General features: G+C 43.2%; 1 protein-coding gene across 1 annotated transcript in view; it reads right to left on the reverse strand.

The window, feature by feature from the left end:
* LOC141166623 (uncharacterized) overlaps positions 1-20,212 on the reverse strand; it is a 170,577-nt gene that overhangs the window by 55,754 nt on the left and 94,611 nt on the right. The window contains exon 7 of the mRNA XM_073653482.1: positions 14,103-14,177. Coding sequence (XP_073509583.1) covers positions 14,103-14,177 — 75 coding nt within the window. The remainder of the gene's footprint in view (positions 1-14,102; positions 14,178-20,212) is intronic.

Consider the following 20,212-nt stretch of genomic DNA (forward strand, 5'->3'; position numbering starts at 1 on the left):
AAGGGGTTAAAATGGTTGTTCTGGCAAAGATATGGATGATATATACTTAAAGAGTTTTTCTTCTTACTTAAATGCATGAAAATTGGGGTTAAAATCATTTTTGCAATTGTGTTTCATTAGAAATTTTGCACCGTTCACCTCCTACAGCCTCTGTATTAGGCCACGGCCCCACGATCAGTATTTGGTCAGTATTCGTTCAGTATTTTTTCTCAGGTGTGGGAGCCAAAACCAGGAGTGGAACAATCAGAGAAAAGGTATAATAGAAACAAGTCACCAAATCTGCATTTATCACCCACTACTGGGTTTGGCTCCCACTCCTGAGAAAAAATATTGACCGAATACTGACCAAATACTGAAAGTGGGACTGTAGCCTTTGGGCTCATACTCATCTGCGTGAAAAATGGATGAGTGCAATCTGATAAAAAATCAGATTACACTCTGACCATTGTTAATCTATGATTCCCTGTTTATCTGCGATTTTTTTTCTCAACTTCGATCGGACTGAAAAAAAAATCGCAGCATGCTGCGATTTGCCACGTGTAATCAGACAAGACTCACCAATGCAAGTCAATGGGTGCGATTAAAAAATCGGAAAGCTATGTGGACAATGTGTTTAGACTTAAAATTCCTAAACAGCCTGTAGTATGTGTTCTGTGTTCTGATGATGGTGTAACGGAGGATGAGTATGTGAGGGTGGCACTTAAGAGGATGTATTTAATTTAGGAAGATTATTGCATCTCACTGGTTGGATAATACACCACCAAGATTTTGAGAATTTATGGAAAAAATGTTTTTGCTCATATGTCAGGAGGAAGAGTTAAACAGAAAAGGAAGGGCTTTACATAAATATTATAAAATATGGGAAGTTTGGAGAAATTACCACGGAATGTCCATATTCTCCTTAGTAGGTTGAATCTGTATGTGTACTTTGATGTTTAATCTGTCTCTTATTTTGGCATCCAGTTATACTAATATGCTATGTTTATTTCTGTATTATCAGTTAAATGTCTGATTTTGAAAGCTTCAAAACAATGTTTTGATGGTACAATTTTTATTCTTATGCATTAATATTTTCTGTATCTTTTGATTGTAATTATGGCCTGTCTTATGTATGCTGAGAATGTATAACGTCTAGAGAAGAGAAAAGGGGGTTGGAGGTTTCTTTTGTTTGTATTTTGTTGTACTGTTAAAAACAAAACCTTAATAAAAAGTTATGTGATTAAAAAAAAAAATCGGACGGCACTTAGAACATGCCATCCAATTGCAATGCGATTTTAACATGAGCTTTTACCGGAAATTACAAGAATTCTCTATGTCATTTACACATAGTTTTCCAAGGAAATATTCTTCACACACACATATATATATACAGGTATATACACTGCTAAAAAATTAAAGGGAGCACTAAAATACAACATCCTAATTAGCAAATATTCCAGTTGCAAATCTTTATTCATTATATAGTGGAATGTGTTGAGTACAATAAAACATAAAGATGATCAATGTAAATCAAAATTAATATCCCATGGAGGTCTGGATTTGGAATGGTACTCAAAATCAAAGTGGAAAATCAAATTGCAGGCTGATGCTCAGTAGTGTGTGTGGCCTCCACATGCCTGTATGACATCCCTACGACACCTGGGCATGCTCCAGATGAGGTTGCGGATGGTCTCCTGAGGGATCTCCTCCCAGACCTGGACTAAAGCATCCGCCAAGTCCTGGATAGTCTGTGGTGCCACGTGGCATTAGTGGATGGAACGAGACATCATGTCACAGATGTGCTCAATTGAATTCTGGTCTGGGGAACGGGCGGACCAGTCCAAAGCATCAATGCCTTCATCATGCAGGAACTGCTGACACGCTTCAGACACATGAGGCCTAACATTGTTCAGAATCATGCATCAGAAGGAACCCAGGGCCAACCACACCAGCATATGGTCTTACAACAGGTCTGAGGATCTCATTCTGGTACCTAATGGCAGTCAGGGTTCCTCTGGCGAGCACATGGAGGGCTGTGCGGCCCTCCAAAGAAATGCCACCCCACACCATTACTGACCCACTGCCAAACCGGTCATGCTGAAGGATGTTGCATTCAGCAGAACGTTCTCCACGGCGTTTTCAGATTCTGTCACGTCTGTCACTTGTGCTCAGTGTGAACCTGCTCTGCCGTGGATATTGTCCCTCTCCCAGACTAAAAACATCAGCTCTCAGCCGCCCCAGTAAAGGCACTTCCACAAGATGGGCCAATCCTGGCTCTTATCCTCCATTTGCCCTGGTGCAGTGGCAAGTGGGTAATTAGGGTTGGGGTTGATGTCAGCTTTGTATTGGCAGCTGACATAAGCCCAAGGGTTAGTAATGGAGAGACATCTATAAGATGTCTATATCTCACTCACTTATTTATATCTATCTATCTATCTATCTATCTATCTATCTATCTATCTATCTATCTATCTATCTATCTATCTATCTATCTATCTAGATGGGCTAATAAAGTCCACCTTTCCTCACTATAACTTTTGGAGTGTTGCATGCTTTTCTTTTTTTACAAATATCTATATGATAATGGGATAGTTGGCTGGGAGGCCTTGCTCCCTAATTTTTGCATATTTGATGCTGTTCCGGTATTTTTCATTATATATCTGTAAATCTATCTATCTATATATCTAGGTATATACATAGCCCATGTCCTGGATACGTCTGTGTGTGGTGGCTCTTGAAGAAATGACTCCAGCAGCAGTCCACTCCTTGTGAATCTCCCTCAAATGTTTGAATGGCCTTTTCTTAACAATCCTTTCAAGGCTGCGGTTATCCCGGTTGCTTGTGCACCTTTTCCTACCACTGTTTTTCCTTCCACTAAACTTTCCATAAATATGCTTGGATACAGCACTCTGTGAACAGCCAGCTTCTTTAAAGATAATAATGACTTTTGTGTTTTCATTGGCTGTAAGCCATAATCATCAACATTAACAGAAATAAACACTAGAAATAGATCACTCTGTTTGTAATGACTCTATATAATATATGAGTTTCACTTTTTGTATTGAAGAACTGAAATAAATTAACTTTTTGATGATATTCTAATTTTGTGAGAAGCACCTGTACCTTTATATAGGTATATACAGTATACAGTATATATATATATATATATATATATATATATATACATATATATATACACACACTGCTCAAAAAAAATACAGGGAACACTACATCCTAGATCTGAATGAATGAAATATTCTCATTGAATACTTTGTTCTGTACAAAGTTGAATGTGCTGACAACAAAATCACACAAAAATCATCAATGGAAATCAAATTTATTAACCAATGGAGGCCTGGATTTGGAGTCACCCCCAAAATTAAAGTGGAAAAACACACTACAGGCTGATCCAACTTTGATGTAATGTCCTTAAAACAAGTCAAAATGAGGCTCAGTATTGTGTGTGGCCTCCACGTGCCTGTATGACCTCCCTACAATGCCTGGGCATGCTCCTGATGAGGTTGCGGATGGTCTCCTGTGGGATCTCCTCCCAGACCTGGACTAAAGCATCCGCCAGCTCCTGGACAGTCTGTGGTGCAACGTGACGTTGGTGGATGGAGCGAAACATGATGTCCCAGATAAGCTCAATCGGATTCAGGTCTGGGGAACGGGCGGGCTTTTTCATAGCTTCAATGTCTTCATCTTGCAGGAACTGCTGACACACTCCAGCCTCATGACGTCTGGCATTGTCCTGCATTAGGAGGAACCCAGGGCCAACCGCACCAGCATATGGTCTCACAAGGGGTTTGAGGATCTCATCTTGGTACCTAATGGCAGTCAGGCTACCTCTGGCGAGCACATGGAGGGCTGTGCGGCCCTCCAAAGAAATGTCACCCCACACCATTACTAACCCACTGCCAAATCGGTCATGCTGAAGGATGTTGCAGGCTGCAGATCGCTCTCCACGGCGTATCCAGACTCTGTCACGTCTGTCACATGTGCTCAGTGTGAACCTGCTTTCATTTGTGAAGGGCACAGGGCGCCAGTGGCGACTTTGCCAATCCTGGTGTTCTGTGGCAAATGCCAAGCGTCCTGCACGGTGTTGGGCTGTGAGCACAACCCCCATCTGTGGACGTCGGTCCCTCATACCACCCTCATGGAGTCGGTTTCTAACCGTTTGTGCAGACCCATAAACATTTGTGGCCTGCTGGAGGTCATTTTGCAGAGCTCTGGCAGTGCTCCTTCTGTTCCTCCTTGCACAAAGGAGGAGGTAACGGACCTGCTGCTGTGTTGTTGCCCTCCTATGGCTCCCTCCACATCTCCTGGTATTTGCTCCATGCTCTGGACACTGACAGACACAGCTACCCTTTTTGCCACAGCTCGCACTGATGTGCTATCCTGGATGAACTGCACTACCTGAGCAACTTCTGTGGGTTGTACTGTAGACACCGCCTCATGCTACTGTACCTCTAGGGGTGACTGCAATGGCAAAATGAAAAAGTGACCAAAACAACAGCCAAAAAGGATGAGAACAGAGAAATGGTCTGTGGTCACCACCTGCAGAACCACTCCTTTATGGGGGTATCTTGCTAATTGCCTATCATTTCTACCAGTTGTCTGTTCCATTTGCACAACAGCAGGAGAAACTGATTCACAATCAGTCTTGCTTCATAACTGGACAGGTAGATTTCACAGAAGTGTTATTGACTTGAAGTTACATTGTGTTGTTTAAGTGTTCCCTTTATTTTTTTGAGCAGTGTATATATATATATATATATATATATATATATATATATATATATAATATAACGGGAGATGCGTATCTCTGTCTGAAGCCTTTATAAACTGCGCATGCGCGATGCGCAGTCTGGTTCCAGACAGAAGCACGCATCCAGTTGTTACAGGTAAGACGAGTATATGGCGCCGGAGATCGCGGTATGCGTAGACACTGAACGCAAACCGCGATCTCCGGCACTATACTTAACTGACCCGGAGGAGCATTGCCGCGGCGCCACTCTTTTCCAGAGACAGGGGCAGGAGTGAGGCGTCAGATCGGCGCATGCACATAGCGCTATCCGGCGCCTTTTTACTGAAGACACATTTGCAGTGTGTCTTCAGCAAAATGGCACCGGACAGCGCAGTATGGGCACACATGTACTCCGGCACCACACTCCTCCAGCCTCTGGCGGAACAGGACGCAGCAGCACTGGAGCACAGGGAAGAAAGGTGTGTATAAGTGTTCAATTTTTTGTATGTGTGTACAGTGTGAAAGGGATGAGGGGTACCACACATACCAGGATTGGGGGGTGATGGGACCATGCATACCCAGATTCAGATGAGGGGCCATGCATTCCAGGATGTGGGTGAGGGGCCTATGCATAGCAGGATGAGGGATTGTTAGGCATCAGGCGTTTGCTGGATCTGAAATTGGTTCAGAATCATCAGTGGATTCTGTGGTCTCCCATTCCAATCCAGCCAGGGCAGATGCTGCTCAGCATCACCGTCAGTCCCAACGCCTAGCTGGTGCACGAGATGTACAAGTTGTCTCTCGGGTCTTTGTTCCTAGTAGTGTGAAGCATAGGTTGCGGAGGGGAACAGGGTTACTACAGCCTAAGTCCAGGATGCACTGCACTGAGCATGCCCGGACCATGATTGGTGGTTTGGTGTCAGCTGAACCGGTGACCTGGCACCGCCTGATTGGCCGCGGGTGACGTCATCAGTAGTGCGACCAATAATGCGACGGTGGGCAGGGCTTAGTCTTTAACCCCTTTAACCCCTTAAGCCCCGCGGGTGGTTTGCACGTTAATGACCGGGCCAATTTTTACAATTCTGACCACTGTCACTTTATGAGGTAATTACTCTGGAACGCTTCAACGGATCCCCCTGATTCTGAGACAGTTTTTTCGTGACATATTGTGTTTCATGATTGTGGAAAAATTTCTTCGATATCACTTGCGTTTATTTGTGAAAAAAACGGAAATTTGGCGAAAATTTTGAAAATTTTGCAATTTTCAAAATTTGAATTTTTAAGCCCTGAAATCAGAGCGATATGTCACACAAAAGAGTTAATAAATAACATTTCCCACATGTCTACTTTATATCAGCACAATTTTGGAACCAAAATTTTTTTTTTTTAGGGAGCTATAAGGGTTAAAAGTTGACCAGCGATTTCTCATTTTTCCAACAAAATTTACAAAACCATTTTTTTAGGGACCACATCACATTTGAAGTCACTTTGAGAGGTCTTTATGACAGAAAATACCCAAAAGTGACACCATTCTAAAAACTGCACCCCTCAAGGTGCTCAAAACCACATTCAAGAACTTTATTAACCCTTCAGGTGCTTAATAGGAATTTTTTGAATGTGGAAGAAAAAAATGAACATTTAACTTTTTTCACAAAAATGTTATTTTAGACCCAATTTTTTTTATTTTCACAGGGGTAACAAGAAAAAATGGACCACAAAATTTGTTGTGCAATTTCCCCTGGGCACGCAGATACCCAATATTTGGGGAAAAAGCACTGTTTGGGCGCACTGTAGGGCTCGGAAGGGAAGGAGCACCATTTGACTTTTTGATTGTAAAATTTGCTTGAATAATTAGCGGACACCATGTTGCGTTTAGAGAGCCCCTGTGTGCCCAAACATTGGAGCTCCCCCACAAGTGACCCCATTTTGGAAACTAGACCCCCCAAGGCACCTATCTAGATGCATAGTGAGCAGTTGCAACCCCCAGGAGCTTCACAAATTGAGTCGTAAAAATGAAAAAGTGAAAAAAAAAAACACTTTTTCATTTTTACGAATCAATTTGTGAAGCACCTAGGGGTTCCAAGTGCTCACTATGCATCTAGATAGGTGCCTTGGGGGGTCTAGTTTCCAAAATGGGGTCACTTGTGGGGGAGCTCCAATGTTTGGGTACACAGGGACTCTCTAAATGCAACATGGTATCCGCTAACAAATTGAATGGAAAATCGGCTCAAATTGTTAGTGGACACCACATTGCGTTTGGAGAGCCCTTCTGTGCCCAAACTTTGGAGCTCCCCCACAAGTGACCCCATTTTGGAAACTAGACCCCCACAAGGCACCTTTCTAGATGCATAGTGAGCACTTGGAACCCCCAGGTGCTTCACAAATTGATTCGTAATAATGAAAAAGTGAAAAAAAAAAACACTTTTTCATTTTTATGAATCAATTTGTGAAGCACCTGGGGTTCCAAGTGCTCACTATTCATCTAGATAGGTGCCTTGGGGGGTCTAGTTTCCAAAATGGGGTCACTTGTGGGGGAGCTCCAATGTTTGGGCACACAGGGACTCTCCAAATGCAACATGATATCCGCTAACAATTTGAGCCGGCTCTTGTTTGCATTCTGTGCAATTTAAGGGTGTGGCATCCCCTTTGTTGAGCTGACTGGTATATATGTAGCTTACCACGGGCCTGGGTGGTCTGGAGTTGGGACCCGGTCCTATTTGTCTACCCTTTTATATGCATTACTTCAACTTTGATATACAGTAAGGTTTTTAATATAGGCAGTATAGGTACCGTCCCAATTTAGGGTCACCTTGCCGCTGGTGGGACGGCTTGTATACTTTTTTTGATCAAAAATAGTTCACTAAGTACCCTATATTTATTATGCAACTTTGCTTTACATTTATATATAATGATGGTAGGGTATGAGATATATTTTTGTCTTTTGTATTTTGTAGGTTTTGCTCCTTTTTGCTAGTGTGAACATGCTCCTAATTCTTGCATGTCTACCATCTTAGACCTCAGTTCACATTGCTTGGTTTTTTGTCTTGTTTGCATTCTGTGCAATTTAAGGGTGTGGCATCCCCTTTGTTGAGCTGACTGGTATATATGTAGCTTACCATGGGCCTGGGTGGTCTGGAGTTGGGACCCGGTCCTATTTGTCTACCCTTTTATATGCATTACTTCAACTTTGATATACAGTAAGGTTTTTAATATAGGCAGTATAGGTACCGTCCCAATTTAGGGTCACCTTGCCGCTGGTGGGACGGCTTGTATACTTTTTTTGATCAAAAATAGTTCACTAAGTACCCTATATTTATTATGCAACTTTGCTTTACATTTATATATAATGATGGTAGGGTATGAGATATATTTTTGTCTTTTGTCTTTTGTAGGTTTTGCTCCTTTTTGCTAGTGTGAACATGCTCCTAATTCTTGCATGTCTACCATCTTAGACCTCAGTTCACATTGCTTGTTTTTTTGTCTTGTTTGCATTCTATGCAATTTAAGGGTGTGGCATCCCCTTTGTTGAGCTGACTGGTATATATGTAGCTTACCACGGGCCTGGGTGGTCTGGAGTTGGGACCCGGTCCTATTTGTCTACCCTTTTATATGCATTACTTCAACTTTGATATACAGTAAGGTTTTTAATATAGGCAGTATAGGTACCGTCCCAATTTAGGGTCACCTTGCCGCTGGTGGGACGGCTTGTATACTTTTTTTGATCAAAAATAGTTCACTAAGTACCCTATATTTATTATGCAACTTTGCTTTACATTTATATATAATGATGGTAGGGTATGAGATATATTTTTGTCTTTTGTCTTTTGTAGGTTTTGCTCCTTTTTGCTAGTGTGAACATGCTCCTAATTCTTGCATGTCTAATATCTTAGACCTCAGTTCACATTGCTTGGTTTTTTGTCTTGTTTGCATTCTGTGCAATTTAAGGGTGTGGCATCCCCTTTGTTGAGCTGACTGGTATATATGTAGCTTACCACGGGCCTGGGTGGTCTGGAGTTGGGACCCGGTCCTATTTGTCTACCCTTTTATATGCATTACTTCAACTTTGATATACAGTAAGGTTTTTAATATAGGCAGTATAGGTACCGTCCCAATTTAGGGTCACCTTGCCGCTGGTGGGACGGCTTGTATACTTTTTTTGATCAAAAATAGTTCACTAAGTACCCTATATTTATTATGCAACTTTGCTTTACATTTATATATAATGATGGTAGGGTATGAGATATATTTTTGTCTTTTGTCTTTTGTAGGTTTTGCTCCTTTTTGCTAGTGTGAACATGCTCCTAATTCTTGCATGTCTACCATCTTAAACCTCAGTTCACATTGCTTGGTTTTTTGTCTTGTTTGCATTCTGTGCAATTTAAGGGTGTGGCATCCCCTTTGTTGAGCTGACTGTTATATATGTAGCTTACCACGGGCCTGGGTGGTCTGGAGTTGGGACCCGGTCCTATTTGTCTACCCTTTTATATGCATTACTTCAACTTTGATATACAGTAAGGTTTTTAATATAGGCAGTATAGGTACCGTCCCAATTTAGGGTCACCTTGCCGCTGGTGGGACGGCTTGTATACTTTTTTTGATCAAAAATAGTTCACTAAGTACCCTATATTTATTATGCAACTTTGCTTTACATTTATATATAATGATGGTAGGGTATGAGATATATTTTTGTCTTTTGTCTTTTGTAGGTTTTGCTCCTTTTTGCTAGTGTGAACATGCTCCTAATTCTTGCATGTCTACCATCTTAGACCTCAGTTCACATTGCTTGGTTTTTTGTCTTGTTTGCATTCTGTGCAATTTAAGGGTGTGGCATCCCCTTTGTTGAGCTGACTGGTATATATGTAGCTTACCACGGGCCTGGGTGGTCTGGAGTTGGGACCCGGTCCTATTTGTCTACCCTTTTATATGCATTACTTCAACTTTGATATACAGTAAGGTTTTTAATATAGGCAGTATAGGTACCGTCCCAATTTAGGGTCACCTTGCCGCTGGTGGGACGGCTTGTATACTTTTTTTGATCAAAAATAGTTCACTAAGTACCCTATATTTATTATGCAACTTTGCTTTACATTTATATATAATGATGGTAGGGTATGAGATATATTTTTGTCTTTTGTCTTTTGTAGGTTTTGCTCCTTTTTGCTAGTGTGAACATGCTCCTAATTCTTGCATGTCTACCATCTTAGACCTCAGTTCACATTGCTTGGTTTTTTGTCTTGTTTGCATTCTGTGCAATTTAAGGGTGTGGCATCCCCTTTGTTGAGCTGACTGGTATATATGTAGCTTACCACGGGCCTGGGTGGTCTGGAGTTGGGACCCGGTCCTATTTGTCTACCCTTTTATATGCATTACTTCAACTTTGATATACAGTAAGGTTTTTAATATAGGCAGTATAGGTACCGTCCCAATTTAGGGTCACCTTGCCGCTGGTGGGACGGCTTGTATACTTTTTTTGATCAAAAATAGTTCACTAAGTACCCTATATTTATTATGCAACTTTGCTTTACATTTATATATAATGATGGTAGGGTATGAGATATATTTTTGTCTTTTGTCTTTTGTAGGTTTTGCACATAGTACCGGGTGTCAGCTGTGACAATCAGCTGACACCCGGCGGCGATCGCGCCCGCACAGCCTGTGTGTGCGCAATCGTGATGACGTACTAATACGGGTCTGGCTCTTAAGTCCCAGGGCACAGACGCGTATTAGTACGTCAGATGTTATTAAGGGGTTAAAGCCCATGACGTACTAATACGCGTCTGTGCCCGGGGCTTTAAGAGCCTGACCCGTATTAGTACGTCATGGCGATCGCGCGCGCACACAGGCTGTGCGGGCGCAATCGCCGCCGGGTGTCAGCTGATTGTCACAGCTGACACCCGATACTATGTGCAGGGAGTGGTCCTGCACCGCTCCCAGCACATTAACCCCCGCAATGCTGCGATCGAAGTCGATCGCAGCATTGCGGAGGCAAGGGGAGGTGATCGGTATACTCACCTCCTCTTCCGGCTTCCAGCGCTGTCTGCCGCGGCTTCCCGGGTGTTGCCATGACGACCCGATGTCGTCATGACAACATCCGGGTCACCAGACAGCATTAAGATTGTTTGGACATGCGCAGTGCATCTCCAAACTATCTTCTCCCTGTTCAGCGCTGACAGCCTGCATGGCACAGGGATGGTGCTGCATTCCTGTGCCATGCAGGCGATCAGAATAAAAAAAGTGAAAGTCCCCTAGTGGGACAAAGTAAAAAAGTAAAAAAAACTGTCTGAAAGTGAAAAAAAAAAAAAAAAAAAATAATAATCCACTAAAAATAAAAATATAATGTACCCATCAATAAATATTATTATGAAAAAAAAAAACCCAAACAATAAAAGTACACATATTTGGTATCACCGCGTCCGTAATGACATGACCTAGAAAACTGCTCCACTAGTTAACCCCTTCAGTGAACACGGTAAAAAAAAAAAAAAAGCAAAAAACAATGCTTTATCATCATACCGCCAAGCAAAAAACGGAATAACACGCGATCAAAAAGACGAATATATATAAAAATGGTACCGCTGAAAACGTCATCTCATCCCGCAAAAAACAAGCCACCAGACAGCTCCATCATCCGAAAAATCAAAAAGTTAGAGCTCTCAGAATAAAGCGATGCAAAAAAATATTTTTTTCTATAAAATAGCTTTTACTGTGTAAAAGCACCAAAACATAGAAAAACTATATAAATGTGGTACCACTGTAAACGTACTGACCCATAGAATAAAGCTACCTTATCAATTTTACCACACCCGGAGCAGAATAAAAAAATGTAAAAAAACCATAATTCCTGAATTGTTGGTTTTTGTTTATTCTGCCTCCCAAAAATAGGAATAGAAAGCGATCAAAAAATGTCACGTGCCTGAAAATGGCACCAATAATAACGTCAACTCATCCCGCAAAAAACAAGCCATCGCATGACTCTGTCAGCCAAAATATGGCGATGCAAAAACTAGATTTTACAAAATATGTGTCTTTTAGTGTGTGACAGCTGTCAATCATAAAAACCCGATATGATTCTGGTATCGCTGTAATCGCACCAACCCAAAGAATAAAGTAATCTCATCACTTATACCGCATGAGGAATGGTGTAAAAAATAAACGCTAGGGCTGGGGTTGGGGTTGTGCTAATGTTAGGGTTGGGGTTGTTTTTTTTTTCCAATGTAAAAAAAAAAAAAAAAGATGACGATATGGCGACTAGTGTTGAGCGCAAGTGCTCGCTACTTGAGTTTCCATCGGGTGCTCGGGTATGCACTGAGTATCGCGGGTGCTCGAGTCTCTGCCCCATATGCTTCACGGCCAAAAAAACCTTGCGGGGATTGCCTGCCATGCACGAGCGATCCCCGCATGTTTTTTTGGGGGTGTCTAATAACTGTGAAACATGCGGGCGGGGACTCGAGCATTTCACTTGAGCACCCATGATACATGGTGCATACCTGAGTACCCGATGCAAACTCAACTAGCGAGCACTTGCGCTCAAGAGTAATGACAACTTATTCAATATGATGACCTAATGTTATCAAATTCTGTGTCGTACCTCTGGGTTCAAAATGTTCGCTCTACCCCTTAATAAAATCCTTGAGGGGTATAGTTTCCAAAATGGGGTCACTTGTGGGGGAGCTCCACTGTTTAGGCACATCAGGGGCTCTCCAAACGCGACATGGTGTCCGCTAACAAATTGAATGGAAAATCGGCTCAAATTGTTAGTCGACACCATGTTGCGTTTGGAGAGCCCCTGATGTGCCTAAACAGTGGAGCTCCCCCACAAGTGACCCCATTTTGGAAACTAGACCCCCCAAGGAACCTATCTAGATGCATAGTGAGAACTTGGAACCCCTAGGTGCTTCACAAATTGATTTGTAAAAATGAAAAAGTATTTTTTTTTCCACTTTTTCATTTTTACGAATCAATTTGTGAAGCACCTGAGGGCTCCAAGTGCTCACTATGCATCTAGATAGGTGCCTTGGGGGGTCTAGTTTCCAAAATGGGGTCATTTGTAGGGGAGCTCCACTGTTTAGGCACATCAGGGGCTCTCCAAACGCAACATGGTGTCAGCTAACAATTTGAGCCGATTTTCCATTCAGCTTGTTAGTGCAGCTTTCCTTACAGACTGCACAGTACTTCTGTCCATACAATGGCTGCTAGTGGAGGAGGATGTAACCAGACCGATCCATCAGCCTTGTCCAATTGAAAACCTCGCATGAATAAACTGATTTTCTATTGGAGGAGACTGATGGACAGGTCTGGTCACATGCTCCTCCACCAGCAGCCATTGTATGGACTGGAGAGCTGTACAGTGTGGCAGGGCATACACATGTGGGGATTGATTTTCCGCCATCCTGGCTAGCGTGAGTGATATTTTGCATTTAAAACACCTCTGGATTGATATGATTGGTTTTAGTTTAAAAGGTTGGTATACAGCATGTCATTGAACTATATTTGGATGCAATGACGATATGTATAAACTGAAGATAATATTATATTATTTACTGGCTGGATTAAGAATTATTGAAGGACTGATCTAACATTACCCCTTTACACAAAGCTGCTTAAAAGGAACCTATAACCTGAAAAAACTCTATTAACCTGAAGATATGGGATAGGGTTAATCAACAGGTTAATAGTGTTGTGAAGCTGCCTGGCACTGGCACTTAGACCCACGCTGACCGGAGCCAGGAGGAAATTAACTTTATTCCCCCTGTCAGCATCCCGGTTTCAGTCACTGGGGGCACGTTTTCAGTCACCGCTCTGTGTAAAGAGAGCAACAGCTGTAACTGCACCCCCGACACTGACTGACAGTTGGTCCTAATGCTGAGCTGCTGTCAGTCATTGCCACCCGGCAGTGTGGGTCTAAGTGCCGGCGCCGGGCAGCTTTACCATATCTGCAGGTTATTAGCATTTTTTCGGAGACAGGTTCCCTTTAAGCTCTTATTTTAGTTTTATTATATGATAATGTAGTTTTAAAATATACTAGTCATGATTGTTTTTAGTTGCTAAATGAACAGGGAGTGACAAGAAGGTGGAAGAAGAGGAGTGGTCACCATGCCCACTTTGGAAAAATAACCGCACAGACATTTTATATGTATTGTGGTGCTGGTTTTTATTGTGTGTCTTGAAAAAGACTATTTTTGGCTGAAACATCACCATTTTTGCCATGTTTGTAGCTCTATTGTGAAAATGTAATTAAGCAAGTATTTTGAATACATCCATTGCATTGGAAAACCATTTTGTCCTTGTACTGAAGTGGAGAGTAGTTACCAAGAAGCACGGAGCTACTGAAGTGGTGTAGGGATTTCCACTGTGAACTAAAATTATTATACTCAACTCGATGTTTTGCTTCTCAGGTCAAGTGTAGGCATCTCTTGAACTTTTGTGGCTGCTGTAGTTCGTCCTGTGGAAACTGAAAGCAAAATAATTTTAGCTTGCTATACCCCACATTTTTTTTAAATACTAAAGATTTATTAAAAGCGTTGCTTTGGCAAAAATATGGATGACATATCCTAAGGGAGTAAATAAATTTTCAGGACATTTCTTCATGTTGGCAGACACTTTAATTGCCTGCACATTGGTGGGGTCCAGGTTGTGTATCACTCAATAGACCCCCAAACAGTGTGCAGGAGATAGGAATGCACAGCTCTTGACTAGAGAAGAGCGTTGTTCGACTCGAACTGTTCGCCAATCTCAAATTCGAGCTGTTTTGGGTGGTGTTCGAGCCGTTCGGCGAACCCGAACGATTTGAAAAAAATTCGGCTGTTCGAGGTTATGTTCGATAACTGTTCGTGCACCAAAATCATAACTAGATTTTTTCTCAGTAATGCTGAAAATTAATGTAAATACACAGTTTGAGTGTACAGCGGGGCGGGGGGGGGGGCAGGGGATGGATCTCTGCAGGAACAATGAAGATCTCCATTTTTTTTTCTCTTTCCCGCATTTACAGTGGGGAGGTGCAATCTGTCAGCCTATCAGCAGCGCACACACGGAGTGAACTGCTTTTTTTCACACAAGCAAGGGCATGTGTCATTGGCAGTGTATGTCACATATCCTTGCCCTATAAGACCCAGCCATTTTCCCCGTCGCCACCATTTTCTCACTGCTGCAGCTGCGTGTTAGACGGCACCACTGTTGCTGTGTGCGCTATACTTTGTTAATTTCAAGCCAATTTTCACACAAATCTACAGATAGCTTGGGAGTAGGGAATAGTTGTGATTGCAGTCCTTTTAAGGACTAGGTTACATCATTTCCTACGACTTTTATCAGGCAGGTCTGTGCTCTTAAATAGATAGGTTGGGAGTAAAGACTAATTGTAATTGCAGTCCTTTTCAGGGCTAGGTTACATCAGTTCCTATCACTTTTTGCCAGGCAGGTCTGTGCCAGTGCTGTGCAAGTTTTTTTCACAGCATTTGGCTAAATCTAGCAAAGCAAATCCTTTTTGTCCTCTTGCAGTGTGTGTTAGTCAGTGGAGAAGCCTATCTGTGTTGCAAGCTACACCACCTGTGTATAGAATACAATTTTTTTTACTGCACCTAGTGAAGTAAAACCTTTTGGGCATAGCATCATTAATAATAATAATAATAATAATAATAATTTTTATTTATATAGCGCCAACATATTCCGCAGCACTTTACAATTAAGCAGGGACATGTACAAACAATAAATTCAATACAAGGTGAGACAGTTTAACAGTTACATCAGGAGTGAGGTCCCTGCTCGCAAGCTTACATTCTACACGGAAATGGGGGGACACAATAGGTGGAAAGTGCTTGTTATTTCAGGTCAGGCAATTATAATAAGTTGGGATTATCATCATTCTATTAGTCCATCTATACTAACCTCCACCAGGTTGCAAATTCAAAATAATTTTTATCTGCATCTAGCTCTGAAAAAATATTTGGGCTTCGTCTTGTAGCAGTGTGTGGGACTTGTTCTATTAGTCCATCTATACTAACCTCCAGCAGGTTGCAAATTCAATCTAATTTTTTCTGCATCTAGCTCTGAAAAAATATTTTGGCTTGTAGCAGTGTGTGGGACTTGTTCTATTAGTCCATCTATACTAACCTCCAGCAGGTTGCAAATTCAATCTAATTTTTTTCTGCATCTAGCTCTGAAAAAATATTTCAGCTTGTAGCAGTGTGTGAGACTTGTTCTATTAGTCCATCTATACTAACCTCCACCAGGTTGCAAATTCAATATAATTTTTTTCTGCATCTAGCTCTGAAAAAATATTTTGGCTTGTAGCAGTGTGTGGGACTTGTTCTATTAGTCCATCTATACTAACCTCCATCAGGTTGCAAATTCAATATAATTTTTTTCTGCATCTAGCTCTGAAAAAATATTTTGGCTTGTAGCAGTGTGTCGGACTTGTTCTATTAGTCCATCTATACTAACCTCCAGCAGGTTGCAAATTCAAAATAATTTTTATCTGCATCTAGCTCTGAAAAAATATTTGGGCTTCGGCTTGTAGCAGTTTGTGGGACTTGTTCTATTAGTCCATCTATACTAACCTCCAGCAGGTTGCAAATTCAATCTAATTTTATTCTGAATCTAGCTCTGAAAAAATATTTCGGCTTGTAGCAGTGTGTGAGACTTGTTCTATTAGTCCATCTATACTAACCTCCATCAGGTTGCAAATTCTATATAATTTTTTTCTGCATCTAGCTCTGAAAAAATATTTCGGCTTGTAGCAGTGTGTGGGACTTGTTCTATTAGTCCATCTATACTAACCTCCATCAGGTTGCAAATTCAATATAATTTTTTTCTGCATCTAGCTCTGAAAAAATATTTCGGCTTGTAGCAGTGTGTGGGACTTGTTCTATTAGTCCATCTATACTAACCTCCACCAGGTTGCAAATTCAATATAATTTTTATCTGCATTTAACCCAGCCAATACTTTTGGCCTAATACCACAGTTTGGCCACTCAGCTATGCTCGGTTCCCATCCATTGTTTTTTGTGCAAACAACTCCAGAGTTGTGAATTAGTTAACCACCAAAATGAGTGGAAAAAGGCCTGCTGCTGGTGGAAAGGGGAATAGGCGTGTTGGGAAGGGAAAAAATGGTTGCGTCCGTGGGGTAGGTGTTAAAGCAACAGTAACATCTGCAGAAGAAAGACCATCTTCCAGCCAAACTAAGATGTCTACTTCTTTTAGCGGACAATGTGATAAGATCCCTTTCTTACGGCCACGCCAATCGGTACAATTTCCAGATGAGGCACAAAAACAGCAGGTGCTTCAACGGATATCAAGTTCTCCTTTAAGTGGGCTCTCCTCCACCTCAACTTCAACATCACAAATAATCCAGTCCTCAGAGGTGTCAACCCAATCGCACTTGCTTCCTCACAGCTTCCAAGTCTCCAGCTGCCCGTCTGAGTATGGGGTAGAACAGATGGTTGAGTCTGCAGAGCTGTTTACTCATACTATAGCCTGGGTATCAGAGGTCGGCTCCAGAGCTTCTGTGAATCCAGACGAGGAAATGATCTGCACTGATGCCCAGAATCTTTATGAGTCGGATCCAGGACCAGACGCAGAAGGTTCTGACCATAATGTAGACCCTCATTCCCAAACTGTAACTCCTGTTGGTGGAGACAATGAAGAAGAAGATGATGAGACTCAAATACCTGATTGGAGCGACAACTTTAGTTTTTTGTCAGGGCAGGAAGAGGTTGGCTCTGAGGACGACGGGTGTGATAACACACAGGGTGATGATGATGAGGTTGGAGATCCCACTTACTGTCAACCCACAGTCAGCCAAGAGATGAGGTCAGCAGAGGAGGTGGAGGAGGATGCTAGTGACGACGAGGTCAGGTTGCGCCTTCCTGGACAGAGACGTAGTACTGGAAGCAAGTCAACAACTGCATCCTCAAACACAACTCTGCCTCTGACCACAAGTCGTGGTGGCTCTTCAGGTCGCATGGGTGCTAAGCCTTGCATAGACTGGGCATTTTTTCAGATCGATAAAGATGACCCAACTCGTGTTATCTGTAACATTTGTCAGCAAAAGTTAAGTAGAGGCCAAAAAATACATAGTTTGAGTACTTCATGCATGAACCAGCACATGGATATGAAGCATAAGTTGCAGTGGGAAGCTCACTGTGCTACAATGCGGCCTAATCGGCCGGGCCAACCACCGTCTGCCACATCTTGTGCATCCGCGGCCTCTTCATCCTCTGTGACTGGGGGGACAGCAGTCACACCTGTTTTGTGACGCAGACCTGCCACCTCTTTACTCCCAACAGCCAGCGTGATTGGCAGGTCATCATTTTCTTTGGAGGTGGAAACACCAGCTGGTGTTCAGCGCTGTCCGACATCGATAGCACCACCTTTGGATCAAGGCAACCTAACATGTCCGCCTGCATCCTCCTCACAGACCGGCAGTTTGCCGGGGACAGCCTTCTCAACCCCGTCTAAACACAACAGCCAGCCATCAGTCCCTCAGATGTGGACAAGTAAAAGACCATTTCCTCCTAGCCATGAGAATGCTAAGTGGCTGAATTTCACCATCTGCAAGCTCTTGGCTACAGAAATGCTTTCTTTCCGCCTGGTGGACACAGAGGATTTTCGAGACCTTATGTCCGTCACAGTGCCCCAGTACCAGGCGCCCAGTCGGCACTACTTCTCAAAGAAAGGTGTGCCTGCACTCCACCAGCATGTCGCACACAACATCACCGCTTCTTTGAGAAACTCTGTGTGTGAAAGGGTGCATTTCACCACAGACACTTGGACGAGTAGGCATGGACAGGGGCGTTACATGTCGCTGACTGGGCACTGGGTAACTATAGTGACAGCAGGACAAGGGGCTGCTGTCCAAGTCTTGCCGTCCCCACGAGTTGTGCTTCAATCCTCTTTATCTCAAAGTTCCTCCACTGCTTCTGCCTCCTCAACCTCCTCTCGGTCCTCCACCTGCACCCAAAGCCTGTCAGGGAATGCCACCCGCTTTCTAACTGCGCTGAAGGGATCCTTCACACCTCCTTACTATGCTGGCAGCAGGGCTCAACGTCATCAGGCGGTATTTACTTTGAAATGTCTGGGAAATGTGAGTCACACAGCTGAGGAGTTGTGGTCAGCTCTGGAGAACCAGTTTCATGAATGGTTGTCTCCACTGGACCTGAAACCAGGGAAGGCCGTGTGTGACAATGCTGCAAACGTCGGTGCGGCCCTTCGCCGGGGCAATGTCACACACGTGCCTTGTATGGCTCACGTGTTGAACCTGTCCAGCAATTTTTAGCCCACTATCCCGGACTAGATGGCCTTCTGCAGAGGGCACGGTCGCTGTGTGCTCATTTCTGCCATTCGCATCCCGCAGCTCAGCGACTTACATCTCTACAGAAGTCGTTGGGCCTGCCACTTCACCGGCTAAAATGCGATGTGCCTACCCTGTGGAATTCAACTCTGCACATGTTGCAGCGACTGTGGCAGCACCGAGAAGCCCTGGTGCAATACGTTGTGACGTATAGCCTAGGCCAACGAGATCCAGAGGTGGGGCAAATCATGCTGGAGGAGTGGTCTCAGATCAGGGACCTATGCACCCTTCTGCACAGTTTTGAAATGGCGACGAAGATGTTTAGTGCTGACGATGCCATTATCAACATGACTCTTCCGGTGATTTACATGCTGGAGCACATGTTAAACAGAATTCGGAGTCAGGTGGTGGCACAAGAGGAGGTGGAGGAAGTAGAGGAGGAGGAGTTGTATGCGGAAGGGCTAACATCTGCAAGGTCCAGACGGTCGGCAGCACCAAGGCGGCAGGCATGTGAGGGTGGGGAAGATGGTTTTACCAGGGCGCATGGTATCAGCCAAACTAGTGAGGAAGGTGCAGGAGCCCAGGAAGAAGTGGAGGACGAACTGATGGAAGACTCATCAGATGAGGGAGACCTTGATCACATTTCTGTTGTACGAGGTTGGGGGGAGAGGGCAGAGGAAGGAAGCATGATTGTTACCTCGCCACCAACACAAAAGGGACTTGGTGCTCCTGGATGCGCAAGACACATGAGTGCCTTCTTGCTGCACTTCCTGCAACATGACCCTCGAATTGTGAGAATTAGAAATAATCCTGACTTCTGGGTTGCCACACTCTTAGATCCCGGGTACAAAAGTAAATTTGCAGAAATTATTCCTGCCATAGAAAGAGATACACGCATGCAGGAGTATCAAGAGAGACTGTTGCAGAATCTTACATGTGCTTTTCCCCAAAACACTAGTGGTGCACGTAGTGAATCTCACAGTTCCAACTTGCCAACTGTGGGACCGTCGAGTGTTCAGCACTCAAAACGAAACAGAAGCACAGTATCTGCTGGTAACATCAATTTTGCGGAATCATTTCACCACTTTTTTAGCCCATCCTTTGCAAGGCCACAGGAGACAAGAAGTCTGACACATAGTCAACGCCTAGAGACGATGGTACAGGAGTATCTCCAAGTAAACATTGAAGCCATGACTGTGTCA

This window comes from Phyllobates terribilis, unplaced genomic scaffold (genome assembly GCF_046119375.1).
Source record: "Phyllobates terribilis strain yellow unplaced genomic scaffold, ASM4611937v1 Scaffold_1__5_contigs__length_1240528914, whole genome shotgun sequence".
NCBI classification, from domain to species: domain Eukaryota; kingdom Metazoa; phylum Chordata; class Amphibia; order Anura; family Dendrobatidae; genus Phyllobates; species Phyllobates terribilis.